General features: G+C 41.4%; 1 protein-coding gene across 1 annotated transcript; it reads right to left on the reverse strand.

Moving 5' to 3' along the window:
- Positions 1-101: 101 nt before the first annotated feature.
- Positions 102-15,503, reverse strand: RIOK1 (RIO kinase 1). The gene is made up of 17 exons (XM_015854636.3): positions 15,400-15,503; positions 14,793-14,997; positions 13,823-13,913; positions 12,565-12,634; positions 12,305-12,347; positions 11,546-11,638; positions 10,517-10,629; positions 10,309-10,389; positions 8,972-9,058; positions 8,369-8,506; positions 7,450-7,553; positions 5,543-5,649; positions 4,626-4,691; positions 2,686-2,805; positions 2,446-2,499; positions 1,636-1,782; positions 102-299 (listed from the first exon to the last, which is right to left on the reverse strand). Exons 1-17 carry the CDS (start codon positions 15,468-15,470, stop codon positions 189-191), a joined length of 1,701 nt encoding a protein of 566 aa, XP_015710122.1. The 5' UTR covers positions 15,471-15,503; the 3' UTR covers positions 102-188.
- Between the last annotated feature and the right edge of the window lie 1,933 nt (positions 15,504-17,436).

Raw genomic sequence — 17,436 nt, forward strand, 5'->3', positions numbered from 1 at the left:
TTGTTCTTTCCTGCTGCTAAAACCATAGCATACATTCTGTTCAGATAACCACACAACATTGTCCCTGAGACCACCCTCACAGTTAGTACTTTAGTACTGTGTATGTATGTAAATAAAGAACTTTTAATTACAAAAGGTGACTCGTTAGTGAGAAACAAATGAGTCCATCTCCCAAGCCAACGTTGATCTTATTTGCCCTTCTTCATTTTTGCAGTCTTCTCTCTCCGCTTCTTCACATGCTTTGGGACTTTGTTTTTTCTCTTTTCTCTTTGGGCTTCTTTAACCATCTTTTTCCTCTCCTATAAAGAAGCAAAACACCATCCATTCAAAGCCAGCAGGAATAAAAGACTGTGAGCAGGCCTATCAATCTTTACATTAATTAATACATCACATTAAAAATGTGGGTATAACAAAAATGACTCCAGGAGTGGGGAGAGGAAAGGAAAAAGGAAGTATAAGTGTGGGGGTGGAATTGCACACTGGTAATGACGGTACAAAATTCAAACTAGTTAAAACCTGACTTTCATGCAGCCTTTAAGAAAAGCAACAAGAGGCACTCAACTCACGCTATTTATAGCAAAGATTACAATAGAAAGCCTGATCCAAGTTTTCTGCTACCCCTAGGGCTACAGTAGGATATGCTTTTACTCATCAAACAAAAGTACTGATCCAGTAACTTCTGATAACTCAGAGCAACTCAATCATCATCAGGACTGGCTGAAAAGAGTACTATGTAACTGCAGTACATTGGAATTTCTGCTAGATGGTCAAGACTTATCCATAAGGCTAAGAAGAGACCAAGGCCTCCCTGCTTCATACCTGAAAGGTAGCTGCTTTAGATTGGTACAAAAAGTATCTAAAAAAGCACTGCCATTTCATTTCATGGACTTGAAGCCCACTATCTTTCATATATATATATATATATATATATACACACAAACAAATCCACAAATCTAACAAACAAAATCTCCCAACTCTACTAAAGCCAAGTTTCATCTTTCTTTGCACAGCACCTAAAAAGTTGCCACGAGGCTCTCACCCATAGGGGATACTCCACAGAACGGCACCACAAGAACTGAGGATATTTGTTCTGTAGTTTGGAAAACAAAACCTGAAAAACATGTTATATCCCTTGCACACCCGCTGTCAGTCTTCTCCCCACGGCAATGCTTGTCAGTCTGTACCAACAGTATAACAAAAGCCACTGTAGTACAAACACTGTCACCAAGTCTCCAGCTGCATAGATCAGGTGGTCTCAGTTTCCTGGGCAAAAGGTGGTTCACCAGGAGCCACATCCACCAACCTGCACACACCAAAGCCTGGAAGCATAGCCAGAGGGGCTGAAGACCCACCCAGGTTTCACTAAGCTCTGCTTTGCATAGCCCTAAAGTTCTCTGCAGAGATCTCTCTTCTAGCTTTGTTTAAGCTAGCAAATAATAGGGTATAATGTTCCTCTAGACAAAAACATCATTAATAAAGCATCCATCATGAAATTTGCTTTTCCTGCTCTTGCTCTTCAGAGGGGAAAAAAGCTCACAGCTTGTTTCAGACTAAAAGTAGGACAAACTAGTTGTAGATTTTTCCTGTCACGTGGGCAGATGTAGGAAAAAAATGTATAATTTCTGGACAACTGACCTTTTTGTCCATAATAACTGCAGCAGGAAGATCTTTGGGATGCCGAGACTCTTTACAGCTTGAATCAGAGCCCTCTGAGTTGCCACCATCATCATCATCAGAGCCCGTTTCTGACTCATCCGTCGTCTTTTCTAGAAGTGCAGGAATCTGCAACATGCACCAAGATGGATTTATCTCAAACCCAAACTCTGGAGCTTCAGTGTAAAATATAAATATATATATATTAAAAATATATATATATATATAATCTTCTACAGAGAATCCCTTGAGCAAACTTGTGTCATTTCTTCTACTACTACAGCTATCACTGAGTCTCAAGAAGAGTCAAAAAGTGATTAATTCAAACTAAGAACAGGATATCTAGAATATACGATATCTAGAATATACAACAAGGGAACTTTTAGGTTAGGGCTCACAGCACAGATGTATTGGCACTCCCAGACTGATTTCCATAAGTTAATACAGCAATTTGCTAACATAGATGAAAGCCAATTTTTAATTACAGTTGGATCATACCAAAATCTACCTTGGAGGCACTGTACATAGACTTTAGTGCAAACACAAATATCTACGCTGCAAAACACACTTATTCTTAAACTACACTTGGAAACTGTGCCAACAGCACGATCCCTTCACTGATTTATATTTCCATTTAGTCTACACTGCTGCCACATAATGGGCAGAAAGAGTCACTCCATAGACAAGAGGTTTCTTCCATGATCACAGCTGCAAAATGAGGCATTCTCTGTATTCCCTTAAGTATTTCTATGCAAATGACTACAATGAAGGATTTCAAAGAGACCCTCTCACCTTCTGAACACCAGACAAATCCTTCTTCAATCCTGTCACGGTCTGGTAGAGAATCTACACTCAGAGACACAGAAAGGAAATTATTTTAGCAAAATGTGAGCCTTGCATCTTTCTATCCAAGGAAAATCAGAGTCTCAAAGAGAGATAGCAATGTAAGTACCAGTATTAGCCAGAGAATTTTAGGTACGACACTGGATTCAGTACTCTACACCATATATACACACACACACACACACTCACATTATCTTGCTGAACACACAATGCCAAATCCTCTTCTTTCAATTTCATCATTATATCTACATCTCTCTCATAGTTTTTAACTTCAGTCAAAGTTCGAGGTATGTAAGCCTTCTTAAACACCTAGGAAAGCAAAGGGAAAACAGATTTAGTGATTTATAAAGTTTCACGATGTTCTTCCATACTAATTATGCATTACTTAGAGAAGCTCAGACAAACACAAAGTCACACACCACCATTAGAATTGTGGGTTATTACTATTTATTTTGCTGGAACAGATTATTCACCTGCAACCTATGTACCACTGCAGCTCATCATTAATAAGGCTCCCACGTTAGTGTCATTACTAGAAGCCATGTAGGAACTTCTCCAATTCCTCCAACTTCCTCTCAACTGATTTGAGTTTTATATCCTAAGAGTTTCCCCAGTGTTTTTACTGCTATGTATGCAAAGCCCTCAGGAAGCAATTCCATTAAAACATGCTGTTACAACTTACTGTCTTTATGTAATAATTCCCACTTCACTGGAAGCAACTCAAGAAAGTACTATACCGGTGCATTTGTCAGGCAATCATTTTCAGACTGTCTTGCAGCAAACTTAAATCACTACTAGATCAGACTGAAGTATTTTGCTCCTCTCTTCCATAGTATCAGTACAATCCTAGAGCAAATTAAGCAGGCTTTATGATTTTAACTACTAGACTAAGTGCTGTGCAGCCAGAACAGACCCTGTCTCCAAAGTGTGTGCTCTAAATTACCTGTTCTTCTCTAAGTGAAGTGGTACAAACTAGTTTGTCTAAACTAAGAAGTCTGAGAAGGAACTTAAACTTCACTATTACTTAACCATTGCTCTTCCAGGACACTGCAGTACGTTCACATATGCAAAGGGATAAATTGTTTGCTAAAGAGTATTAAAAACTAACATCTGACCCTCTAATTCAGAAGGAGTTGTATGCTCAAGATATCTCTGGAAACAACAGTCTTTAACTGGCCAAGCTTGAGCCAGAAGCAGTCAGTAAAGCTCCAAGAGAAAATGCCTTTGGTATATCAAGCAACATAGACTCCAAGGATCAATGCTGGCTGAACTGGTACAAAGAGGTTCTCGCTGATATAAGCTCTGCCCAACACTAAGATGCTGTTTTATTTTTGTGCGCACATGACTTTTTGGTTTTTAAACTCTTCTCAAATGGACAGTTAAGACTGAAAAAATAATGAATTAAAACAGTTTCATTTTCACCTTTCCCAGAACATCAGCAGTTTTCCAAAATACCAATAGAGAAGACTTAAGATGGCTCTCATTAAATGTAAAAGCAAGGGACAAAAACAATATTTGGAAGAATTGAAGTAGACTGGGAACAATGACAGACAAACAATTTAGTCAATGCATGCACCTGAATATCATGGGAGTTCTCGTGGTCTGTATCACCAGCCTGAAAACACTGACACAATCACTGGAACAGGCTGCCCAGGGAGGTGGTGGAGTCTCCTTCTCTGGAGATATTCAAGACCCGCCTGGACGCCTACCTGTGTGACGTGGTGTAGGGAACCTGCTTTGGCAGGGGGGTTGGACTCGATGATCTCTAGAGGTCCCTTCCAACCCCTACAATTCTGTGATTCTGTGATTAGATTCCCACTTAGTTGGGTTTTATTTGTTTGGTTTTAACTAAACCTGAAGTAGAAGATACATCAAGAGACCTAGCTACAAGCAAACATACCAGTTTAGGTAAATGACCATTTGCCTTCTAGCAACTGATCAACATTACTTAAGCTTTTACACACTGTATCTCTCAATCCTTCATATCCCAACTAGTTCAGGACATATCAGTACCACAGTGTTCTGTTTATCAATGGTTCATTTTGCCAAAGAAAACAGAACAGTTTTCATTGTTCAGAAGAGGACAGGCTAATTTTCATTTCATAGCAGGAACAAAAATCCTCACTTACTTCCTCATCCACTTTATCTTGACTGGATCTCTCCTCCTCTGTTCTTTTTGATGCTATTTCCATTGCCTAAAGAAACATAAAACAATACAGTTATCACTCTTTAGAATCGCATCGTTTAATCCAACTATTCCCATCTGTATTTGTCCCAGCATTTCAGACTGGCTCACAAAACTGCCCAACCTTCCTATGGCAATGCCTTGAGCGACACCTAATGGTAGCCGACATTTCTGCAAAGTACACTTAGAACTGCAGATATGCTTTAATAATTGGAGGAGCTTGGGGCTCCATCTAAACCAAATTGTAGCAAGTCCAGCATGACTACATTACTAGAAGAGATAGCAGGAAGGGGAACACAATGAGCAGTGCCTAGTCCTAGGATATGCTGTTCTCACTATTGGGCACATTGAGCGGGTCAGAGAAGCACAAGTAAAGGGAAATGATAAAGTACAGTTCTGATTCACTCAGCCTCCAGGATGAGGGAAAGAACACAACATCTGGTAATCCCCATGCCACAGTGGTGTTTGGAAGACCATTTTTGATTGATTTGGGTTTTTTTGTTTGTTTGTTTTTAATTTTCCTTCCCCCCTTTTTAAAGAAACATTTAACTGGGAACAGAGGATTGACTGCCACATATGAAATGTGTAGGTGCTGCCAGCAGCACCAAGCAAGTTTACCTCTTCCTAGAATAAGCATGTCCCATCAGTCACTATATTTGGCTAGTAAGGCTGCTTTGGAATAATGTTGCTCTGAGTCATTCCCTTCTCCATTCATCCCACCATCTGCAGAGCATCCAGCATCTCATTTACCAGTAAACTTCAATAACAGGATACAGAGCAAACAGAATGAAGGGGTTTGAACCAGTTCTGAGTTGACCATTCAAGTCTATCTCCTTAAGCAACGATGCCACGTGGTCTTACCTTTGATAGATAGTCATCAATGTTCTCACTTGTGATAGAAGGATCAGTAATAAACTCAAACAGTTCCCTCACAGTCATCACCGCAACATTGTGCTTCTGGAAAAAGCCTATCAGAAATCAAGGGCAGAGACAAAAAACTGTAAGTGTTGTGCAATATATGCAGCAGTTACAGTTACAACAACAAAAAGTACAACTTTCCCAAAGTGATAAATACTGAAAGAAGAATCAAAAAGAGCAAATATAAGTTCAAATCAATTTCATTAGGAGCCACACTGAATGGAGTAGGGGGTAAAGAGAAGGAAGTAAACAATAGAAGATAAACTTAAGTATTTGCAGTGGCTGAGATGAAAAATGTCTTTCAAATAATAAGGAACACAGACCTCAAACTTCTGGCAAAGAGCATCTGAAATACCCACTGAAACAGTACAGCCTGCTTATAATCCACCTAAACAGAAAGACACATGGGAGACACTACTAGATCAGAATTTTTCTCAGTTACCACGCTCAGAATTGCTTTCATGAGTCAAGCAGAAATGATTTTGAAGGTTTTACTTCAGTACTGAAAAACAGCAGTGCAACACGCTGAGGACTAATTAGTAATAGCTCCCTACTAATGCTCTTAGAAGATGTGCCCCCATGAGAAATTAATCATAGAACAAACAACAAAAAAATGTAGTTCGGTGGCAGCTCTCCGTGCTCAAGGAACCACAAGTCTTAGCAATGCCCAAAGCCTGAAGGTGTCTTTTACAGTCTCTGTAGGAGAACTACACAGAGAAAGCTGCAGTAGCAGAGAAAAGAGAAACAATCAAGAACACTGCAAGTCACTGTGGCAATGATATCTAGGGAAAACAGGCCAAAAAGCATAAAAACAAGAGCAAGGGTGCAAATATCTGAGTCAGAAGGGAGTAATGGAAAGGGCCAAGAAGAAAAAGAAACAATTAGAATAATGGGTATCAACAAACATGCTGCATCAAAGTGTACACAATTTCTTCAGACTTTCAAATGGCTCTGTACAATTGGAAAAATCATAGTAAAGAAAGGGGGGAGGAGAAATCAGCCTGATGTGACTGATTTCGTGTTCTCGGGAAGAAACACAGCCAACCAGAACATCTTTGACTCTTGCATAACCTAAGTACACTCCCATGAAGGTAACATATTTTAGTGAAAAATACCATAAAGGTATCCTGTTAATCAGAATTAATTAATTTCTTTACTAGGAGAGTGGTGAGGTCCTGGAACAGGCTGCCCAGGGAGGTTGTGGATGCCCCGTCCCTAGAGGTGTTCAAGGCCAGGTTGGATGGGGCCCTGGGCAACCTGATCTAGTAAACATGGAAGTTTGGTGGCCCTGCCAGGCAGGGGGGTTGAAGCTTCATGATCCTTGAGGTCCCTTCCAACCCAGGTCATTCTGTGATTCTGTGATAAAAGTACTAAGACAAATCTATGACCTCTAATAAATGACTCTACGCCTTCACCTTCTAAGCTGACCTGAAAAGTAAGTGAAAGGAACTTTGTGACACAACTCTTGTCAGTTGAGGAATTCCAGCTGTGGGTTCCACACTTGCAGAAGGACACAGATTAGTATGTCTGCACAGTCCTTCAAATGTAAGGGAAGTTAAGATCAATGCAGGTGCTGCTGCAGACTAGGACTCTGGTCTCTTCTTTCTCTTGTAAATATGAGATTCAGATAATTTCTAGCAAAATAGGCTGCACTGACTGAACTTGGCATAGAAGACAGCACCCTGAACAATCCATAAAAACCTAAGAACAGGCAGCTTCAACAGCCAGGGCTATCTATAAAATCAAAGAATGTAAGAAAGAATACAGTTCACCTTCTTAAAAACAAACACATGCACAAAGAAAACACTGACACAAAAACACCTTGTTGCACTCAAGTGCAGCCCGCTCACCATTAACATTGGCACAATCCTTTCGCAGAAACTCCAATGCATGCGGGTGGTCATGCTCCACTGCTTGAGACACATCAATGATGTACACATCCCCACTGTGGTACCTGCGGATAAACATGCAGGGCTGCACTGATTCCATCACTCTTACATGGGAGATTATTGAGGGACAGGGAACAAAGCATGTTTCACTCTTAGCTACTGTGTCCAGTTCTGGGCTCCCCAGTACATAAAAGACAGGGATCTCTTGGAAAGAGTCCAGCAGAGGGCCACTAAGATGGTGAAGGGCCTGGAGCATCTCCCCTATGAGGACTTAGGGAACTGGGTCTGTTTAGCCTTGAGAAAAGAAGGCTGAGAGGGGACTTAATCCAGGTTTATAAATACCTGAGGTGTGGGAGCCATAGTGGTGAGGCTGGTCTCTTTTCAGTAGTGCGTGGGGACAGGACTAGGGGTAATGAGATGAAAGTACAGCATAGGAAGTTCCACACGAATGTGCAGAACTTCTTTACAGTGAGGGTGACGGAGCGCTGGAACAGGCTGCCCAGGGAGGTGGTGGAGTCTCCTTCTCTGGAGATATTCAAGACCTGCCTGGACGCCTACCTGTGTGACGTGGTGTAGGGAGCCTGCTTTGGCAGGGGGGTTGGACTCGATCTCTAGAGGTCCCTTCCAACCCCTACAATTCTGTGATTCTGTGATTACGAACCAGCAAATAAACTTAACATACTTCTCAAGCGTGCATCTCACATAATAGAGCCAGAGTAGCATGGGGCTGAGTTAAAAGCTACATAATTGATAAATTGGAAAACAGTCACAAAAAGAACTCCACCCTCCCTCACAGGCAGATTAGTGCTCTCTAAGTATATGCAAAGAGGTTGCCAACACATACATTTCAGATGTCACAATTCAAAGTTTAAAAACCTACAGCATATTGAATTCACTGAGATCTGCATGAACAAGTCTGGCATCTTGGTACATTCTTCTCATGTACTGGATGATTTGCAGGTACAGCTCCCGGACTTTTGAGTCAGACAACTGAGCATTCTTCAGCAGAGGAGCAGGCCTTAAAATTACAAGAGAAATAATAGAAAGTGAGTGTTTTTCTTCTTCATACCAGCCGCAAATATGTTAATTGCTGTACCTGATCCTTTCACTCAGTGCATCAAGCAAATTAGCACGAAAGGCAGCAAAGCTTGATACATGATTGCCAAAGATACTGTATCTCTGTTTCCAACCTTAGCTAAGAAGTTGGGCTGTGCTACATTAACGTTTGCACTACAAAACGAAATTAGGAAGCCTTTCTAGCCCTTGTTCTCTGGTTAGAGTTGTTTGAGAATCATTCAGACTTTCTGCTGCAGTAGCTGGCAAAGATCTGGGTGCCCTACTGGTGGCATACACACATAAGAGCAATAAAGTTCAATTCAGAGGCCTAGAGAAATAGTACAGAAAGTGCCCATTGGTCTGTTTTTAATAAATCCTTGTGGAAAGCTACTAATAAGAATCATTTTGATTTTCAAAGGATACATACCTGTCACCTTTACCAATAAAGCCCATGAGAAGCACATGACTTCTTAGCATAATTGGCTCCGGGCAAGGTATCTGTGCTGTATTCAACCTGCAATACAGGAACAAAATCATAAAAGAGATAAATACAAACTAACTCTACTATTTGCATTGCAATAGCGCCTACAGCAGCTCTGTTGCTTCAAACATCAGACACTGTAAGGGCTCATATGCTCAAAGAACTCACAAAGACTGAAAAATGAACACCAAAAAAAAACCACCATCATTTGGCACCAATCCTTTTTTAAGCATCCCTCGGTCAGACAAAGAATCTTTGCACTGTTCATCCAGGATTAACCTGTATTACACAGTGTGTTGTTACTCAGCAGCAGCTGTTTCTAGCTCCTCCTCACTTTTCAATCAAGCCAGAGAGTGTATATGTCAAACAAGCTCAGAGCACAAACAGCCAGAGAAGTATCTTTACTTCAACTTTTCCCCTCACTAGTGCTGAGTACAGGGGGGCAATCACCTCTCTGCTCCTGCTGGCAACACTGTTTCTGATGCAAGCCAGGATGCCATTGGCATTCTTGGCTACCTGGGCACACTGCTGGCTCATGTTCAGCCAAGCATCAATCAATACCCCCAGGTCCATTTCCCCTACACAGTCTTCCAGCCACTCAACCCCAAGCCTGTAGTGCCACTCTGGGTTGTAGCTGAAGTGCAGGACACAACATTTGGTCTTGTTGAACCTCATCACATTGGCTTCAGCCCAGCTCTCCAGCCTGTCCAGATCCCTCTGTAGGGCCTCGCTATCCCCAGGCAGATCGACACTCCCAGTCAGCTTGGTGTCATCTGCAAACTTACTGAGTGTGCACTCAATGCCCTCATCCAGGTCATCAATAAAGATGTTGAAGAGGACAGGCCCCAGCACTGACCCCTGGAGAACACCACTCGTGACCGGTCACCAGCTGGATTTAACTCCATTTACCACCACTCTCTGAGCCCGGCCCTCCAGCCAGCTCCTCACCCAGCCAAGTGTACCCATCCAAGCAACGAGCTGCCAGCTTCTGCAGGAGAACACTGTGGGAGACAGTGTCAAAGGCTTTGCTGACGTCTAGGTAGACCACATCAACAGCCTTTCCCTCATCCACCAGATGGGTCACTAGATCATAGAAGATCAAGTTGGTCAAACAGGGCCTGCCCTTCATGAACCCATGCTGGCTATGCCTGATCCTCTGATTGTTCCACACATGCCATGTAGTAATATATGCAGCATGTAGTAATAAGCTTGACCTAGCAATAGAAGAGCATCTCCTGTAATGTCAAATTATTTCATGATGAAATAAAAACTGAAACAATCACCTTATTAAATTCCTCATTTCTTTTTCAGCCCATGTCTTCACCATTTTTCTTGGGTTGCCTTTACAATATCCATGACGAAATCTTTAAACACATAAACAAAAAATAAAGAGGACCCTTAGCCAATCAATGCAGGATTAGTGTTGGTCATTTCACCACCTTTCAAAATAACCTCCCTTGCTCAACAAAATGAAGCCAAACTCCAACTCACCTGAACTCACCACTCACATACTTATCCCGATCCTTGAACATCAAAATAGAGGTTTTGTAAATCTTTATTGCTCTGTTCTCCCCATTTGCAGTACTGGCATGGTACACATTAGCCTATTGGATTAAAAACGGAAGAAACATCATTGAAGAAAAGCCCTGAGTTGACACAATCTTCTTCTGGCATTCTGGAAAATACCATATTATGAGATTTAAACAACCCCTTTTGTACAGGAAATTACTGGAACTTGTGCACTACTTAGGCCCTCCTAAAGCATGGCCCAAGCACCTCAAGTTGACACCACTACACAGGGTGGACATATGCCTTTAATCAGCATCCAAGGACCTGGAAGAAAACCAGATCAGCCTAGAGACAAAGCATCCTAAAAGCCATTTATTAATAGACTTAGAAAACTTTGGTCTGGTTTTAATTATCTGCCATGTAACTTGATAATAGCAGTACACAAACATGATAGTTTTGTAAAACAACTTAAGTTTAACAGCATTTTAAACTACTAAGAGATGCAAAACTGATACAATCCAAATGCAATAGTATTGCATGAAGAAAGAACAACCTACAACTGTATGTCTTTCAGGCATTGTTTAGTATTGTACATACATATAGAGTTTGTAAATAATTTCAGCTGCAACACAGAATGAATGGCAAATTTAAGTATCCTGAGAAATCCTTCATCGTTGGGGAAACTGATTTCCTTTAATGTAAATTAAACCTCCAGGGAGGTTGTGGATGCCCCGTCCTTGGAGGTGTTCAAGGCCAGGTTGGACAGGGCCCTGGGCAACCTGATCTAGTAAAGGTGTATGTTTGGTGGCCCTGCCAGGCAGGGGGGTTGGAACTACATGATCCTTGAGGTCCCTTCCAAACCAGGTCATTCTGTGATTCTGTAAATTGCATCTTAAAATAACTTCCTACTGAGCAACACACAAAAATAAGAGTAGAAAAACTAAACATTTCAATAAATATCTTACCTAGCTTGCTGAGAAAGACTATCACACCATTTGTAACAACACTTACCTCTTTCCCTGTGCTGATGCAGCCATTGATTTCTGATATGACACCTCTACTCAGCATCTTGAACAGAATCATTCGGGTCCTTGGGTCCAACACCTCAAGTTAAACAAAGAACAGTCACCTCAAGTGCACTCTATGAAGAGAATTAAGCTTATTTACTACTACAACCCCTTCTTCTGATGCTGAATAAGCATCAGATTATTCTTAAGGATCAAATGACAATTCAAACAGCTGCCATACTGAATTTTGCCAAGATTCTAGAATAACACTTCAATTTATTTAAAAAAAATAAGTTAGAATAAGTATATGTCCTTGAGTTATCTTCACAACAGACTTAAGAGAATGATTTCCCACTTATAGTTGCACCAGATGACAAAATATGGAATAGCAGACATATAGCAGCTATGTGGCCTTAGGCCAGTAACAGTTCAGCCTTCCTTAAGGAAGAAAAAAAGGAGGAAAGAAAGCAAATCCAGCATTTTCTGTTTGATGCTTGGAATTCAGTAAGTGCTTAAAACGGAATTCTGCATTGCATGTACCATCAAATCATGATGCCAAGCACAAAACTGAGCTCCAAAACAGTCATGGGAGCAAGTGCAACTTTCACACAAGAAAGAGAGCCACAACTTCAAGCTTCTTTAGGATAAGAAAGGCAACTGACTTCCAAGGCAAGGCTTCTACTACAGCTGTTTTACCATTGATTTTGAGATTCCAGATTATTTATTCCGGTCAAAAGAGAAATATGATGCACTAAGGACTTACTTGCTCTACTGTTGCTCTGTCTGACTTATCTTTGACTCGGCACCTAGAGAAAATAAAGCAATATAAACCCACCCATACTTTAACAAAGTAAAACATGCCATTCTGATTCAAAGAGAAGATAACAGTCTCAAAGAAAGCTCACGAGTTAGTTTTCTTTTCCTTAATAAATTTATTCAAATTTCAAGATCAAGCTAGGGAATAATAAGAACTCTTCTGAGTTCAAATTACATCAGTGAATATAGAGATGGTGTAATACTCACATGTCTGCTTCCTTCTGTCTAGACTTTTCTGTGACTCGGTTTATAACAGAGTCATCAAAATTCAGCTTATCTGAAAAACACATAAGATATGAAGAAGGTTTTTTCTGTTTGGAACTGCCTCTGCAATTCTCTGACAGTATGTCACAGCACAGTGTTCAAACACAAATGGATCTATGCATAACCAGCCAATTGGGTGCTCGAAAGATAGAAGCTTACCACAGAAGCTTAGTTAAACACGAGTTTACCTAGCTATCTGTTTTGACTACACTCCAAAGCAGGAATGCAACATAACAACTATTGTAATCTCACGAGCTTGGGGATGCAATGCCAACCAGAGGTGGTGTTCTTTGACAGGGTATGAATGAAAGGGTAGTCAGGCACTGGAATGCACTGCCCAGGGAGGTGATGGAGTCACCGATCATGGAAGTGCTCAAGAAACGTTTGGATGTTGTGTTGATGAATATGATTTAGCTGGGAAGTATTGGTAATGGTTGGACTAGATGATCTTCTAGGTCTTTTCCAACCTTGATAATTCTGTGATTCTGTGACATTTTACCATTAAACTAATCCGCCTTTCTCTTACACCAATCCAATGCCAGATGACACAGCAGCCTCCAAGTTTCTGTTCCCATGGCACACTCAAAACAGTGTTTGTCTGATAACTACGTAAAACTGCTGTTTGGCTACACATACCATTCTTTGCAGCCTTCATTTTAGAACCACTTAATTATGAAGGAAATGCAACTGTTTACTGTTCCATTAAAGAGCCCCAGTCACAGCTACAACTTGCCTTAACAGGCTGTTTTCAACACAGAATCACAGAATGACCCAGGTTGGAAGGGACCTCAAGGATCATGTAGTTCCAACCCCCCTGCCTGGCAGGGCCACCAAACATACACCTTTACTAGATCAGGTTGCGCAGGGCCCCATCCAACCTGGTCTTGAACACCTCCAAGGATGGGGCATCCACAACCTCCCTGGGCAGCCTGTTCCAGGGCCTAACCACTCTCCTAGTGAAGAACTTCCCCTTAACATCCAACCTAAATCTTCCCTCTTTCAACTTAAAACCATTTCCCCGTGTCCTGCTAAAACACATAGTAAACAAGTACACAAAAAGGAGAGAAATCTCTTTACTTGTCTCAAAACCTCTACCTGTCAGACAACCTGTCAGTCTTGGCTTAAAGAAAGCAGAATCCATCTGAGAACCTCACAGAGCGATATCTGTGTTCTTAAAGGAAGACAACGCAATTATACTCACCTAAATTAATTTTATGTTCAAATTTCCTCAAAGCCTTGTCTGTAGGGGTAGACATTTTTGCTGAATAGCAACTAGAGGTCTGTCTATTTGCCTGAAACAAAGGAGTCATCAATGTAAGTTGCCTTCTCTAAACAGTCCCTTTATACACAGACAGTACCATTGGAAATGTCAGCTCAAGTACCTACTATACCCATAGCTATAAACAGAAAACCAGAACGAGTGAGGAAATGGATTCCAAGAAGTGCCCCAATTCAAGGTTACTTTTAGTCAGAAAACTGAGCTGCAAACCTCTCATATAAGCACTTTTTCATCTTTAAATAAAAGGGAGTAACAGACAGAAACAGGAACAAAAAATGAGAAGATAAAGAACAGAAAGAACTTCCCAAGATGGTGGATTCTTGTGTTAAACTCCTCTTATCTCAAAACCACAAGGCTCTTGTTTTCTTTATTATTTTTGTTTCTTTCCCCACCCTGTCCTGCCAAAGAGATAGATACAGTGGCTCCATGGTACCTAACTGCCTGTCAGTGTTAAACAACAAAGCAGTCCAAAGCATAATTCATGGATGTGACAAGCAGATACTGTCGTAACATTCAGCAGGAAGGGTGGGGAAGATGTTTAAAAGTCACAGAGAACAAATTCCAGGGAAAAAAAAAAAAAAAAAGAAAGCAACATTAGCAGAAACTAGACGGGATAAACAAAGGTAGAAAGGCCACGAAAGTTAGGGAGCAAAGGAAAACTGCTGCAGGGACACAGAATCCAGCAAAAATGTTTGAGACGAGGAAGCCAAGAGCAGCTTTGACTACCCAAAGAACACGTCATAACAACAAATGCAAAGAAATGAGACTCCATTGATGACAAATTTTCACTAGAACTGATACTCAGCTTAACACCAAAATCGAACAAAACCTCTGGGTTAGTCTTATCTGCTTTCAGATACTGCTGTTACACAGGGAACAGCCTTCAGCATACCTGTGGATTGCATCCAGCAGCATTGCTGTGGCACTTCATGAGTCTTCCCACCTCATCGTCCCAGTCCCAGTCATCATCTTCTTCCTCTTCATCATTGCCATCATCACTATCCCCTTCCTTCGTGTTGATTCCTTTGCACAAGTTTGACTGGCAACTCCCAGCAAACTCATCTTCCTGAATTGTTTCTGCATCTTCTGTAAGGTCACTGTGAAGGAGTACAGATTGATATAAGTATAAAAGGTTGCTACGGTTATAACAAATTCAGTATACCTACCACAGCAAGCAATGCTAGGATATTAGCTCTCCAGGAAGCAATGCTGGCATGTTAGCTCTCCAGGAGATGCTTGTCACTTCATCTGTCTTTAAAGGACCAAATGCTATGCGTGCTGTTTTCAGTTTTGGTCCCCTAACAACAATACAATAACAATATGGAGGTCCTGGAGCATGGGCTACGAAGGGTGTGGAGCACAAGGCTTATGAGAAGCGGTTGATGGAGCTGGGATCGTTTAGCCTGGAGAAGAGAAGGAAAAGAGAAGCCGCCCCCCCTCACCTCACCCAGCCATAATAAAGCCCATCGCTCTCCTTGCCCCGCTGCCTGCCCACAGACCTGTCGGAGCTCTCCGCATCATCGAACTGCCCAGGCACGGCCTCCCTCATCACCTCAGCTCTGTAATCCATGGCGGCAGCCTCCCAGCACGGCCAACAGCCTCTACGGCGGCTGCACAGGGACTGAATTACCGATGGCGAACGGCCACGTGTGTCTTAACGTCAGAAGGCCGGAGGGTGGAGTGTTGAGGGGGAGGAGCCATTGCTGAAGCGATGGATAAGGAATGGCAGCGTTCAGATGACTTACTTATAGCTTACTCCATCCCTTTGATCAGCTTTGTGGCCCTCCTGTGGATCCACTCTAAGTTTCCTTCTGTTTGATTCATCATAAGCTCTTTGAACGTACATAAAGACATACAAAACCACATAAAACTCCTGATGGTGTGAACACTAATCTTTACACTAAGGTTATACTCGGTTGCTAGTGCTGAGCAAAGCAACTTCTCATCCTAAAGAAGTATCAAAGGCCAATCTTAACTGTATTAGATCTAATAATTTTCCAATTATTTATTTGAGATAGGATCGCATGAGAAAATAATTGAATAAGTTGGCATTAGGTTTGAGTTACTAAGCTCCAGGGAGGCTTTGTAGCAGCCTTCTAGTAATGATAGAAAGTTATAAGAAAGCTGGAGTGAGTTTAGTGGCAGAGCAAGGGGTAACAGGTCGAAACTAAAACTGAGGAGATTTAGATTAAATATAAGGAAGAAATTCTTCACTGTAGGGGTGGTGATGCACTAAAACACATTGCCCAGAGAAGTTACGGATGTTCCGCCCCTGAAGTGTTTGAGTCCAGGCTGGGAGTGCCTTTGGGCAACCTAGTTCAGTGTGTGGCGTTCCTACCCAGGGCTGTGAGGGATGGAACTACATGATCTTTAAGGTCATAGAATCATAGAATTACCCAGGTTGGAAAAGACCTTGAAGATCATCAAGTCCCTTCCGACCCAAACCATTCTATGACTCTACAATATCAAAGCAGCCTGACTGATCTAGCTATTGCTCATATGCATTGCTTTACAAAGGTGTGCTTGAGCATGTGTTAAATGAGAGAGTTAAAGTTAGTTCCTTACATAATGGAATTTAAAATTACCATCCTTATTGAAAAAGAATACAGAAATATTTAATCTGTGCCTCAGCGCTTCCAATATATGGCACACGTAACAAAAAGTAAAATGGCCGCTGTTGTGGCACTGAACCACCAACTACTGTCGTTTCCTGCCAGAAGAGCAAAAAACAGACAGCTGGAGCTGGCAAATAAAGAGTTCCCTGGTGTGTCTGCATTACACTGTAGAACACAACATGGGGATTGCATATCTATTTGCCAGTCATCATGGCTGGCAATGACAAATTTAATCTAGATTGTACCTCACACCTGCAAGAGTCAGAAGTATGAAATAGAAAATAGCAGCCTAAGGTAAACTTATCACCATAGCTATTAGGAAACATAATTCTTTTTGTGATATGTGCAATGGAAGTGAAGGCACTTTTCATTATAACAATAAATACTAACTGAAATGCAGGAGTCCAGTGCTTGTACACAGCTACGGCCGCATGCAGGACTCACATGGATAACAGGAAGAGTTCCTTCCTTCCTGCTCAGAATTAGCATCCAGCATGTGAGATGCCAAACAGAAGAATAGCAATAATGGCCATTACTATAAACACTTTTTATGTATGTGAATACATAAAACATAAAATACATACATAAAAAGCCATTGTTGTTTAAGTCAGACACATTTGACCAAAGATTATGTTAAACAGCATACAGATCTCTACAGAATAAAACATTCTGCCACTGAGTATGTCAGACTGTATGTCTGACAGAAATCATAGAATCATAGATTTGCTCAGATTGGAAAAGACCTTCAAGATCATCAAGTCCAACCACAACCTAGCCATAGTACCCTAAATCTAACAAGCCTCTGCTAAATCACACCCCTGAGCTCCACATCCAAATGGTTTTTAAGCACATCCAGTGATGGTGACTCAACCACCCCCCTGGGGAGCCTATTCCAGAGCTTAACAACCCTTTCTGTAAAGA

The sequence above is a fragment of the Coturnix japonica genome, chromosome 2, assembly GCF_054131305.1.
Source record: "Coturnix japonica strain WE chromosome 2, WE-NBRP24, whole genome shotgun sequence".
Classification (NCBI taxonomy): Eukaryota; Metazoa; Chordata; class Aves; order Galliformes; family Phasianidae; genus Coturnix; species Coturnix japonica.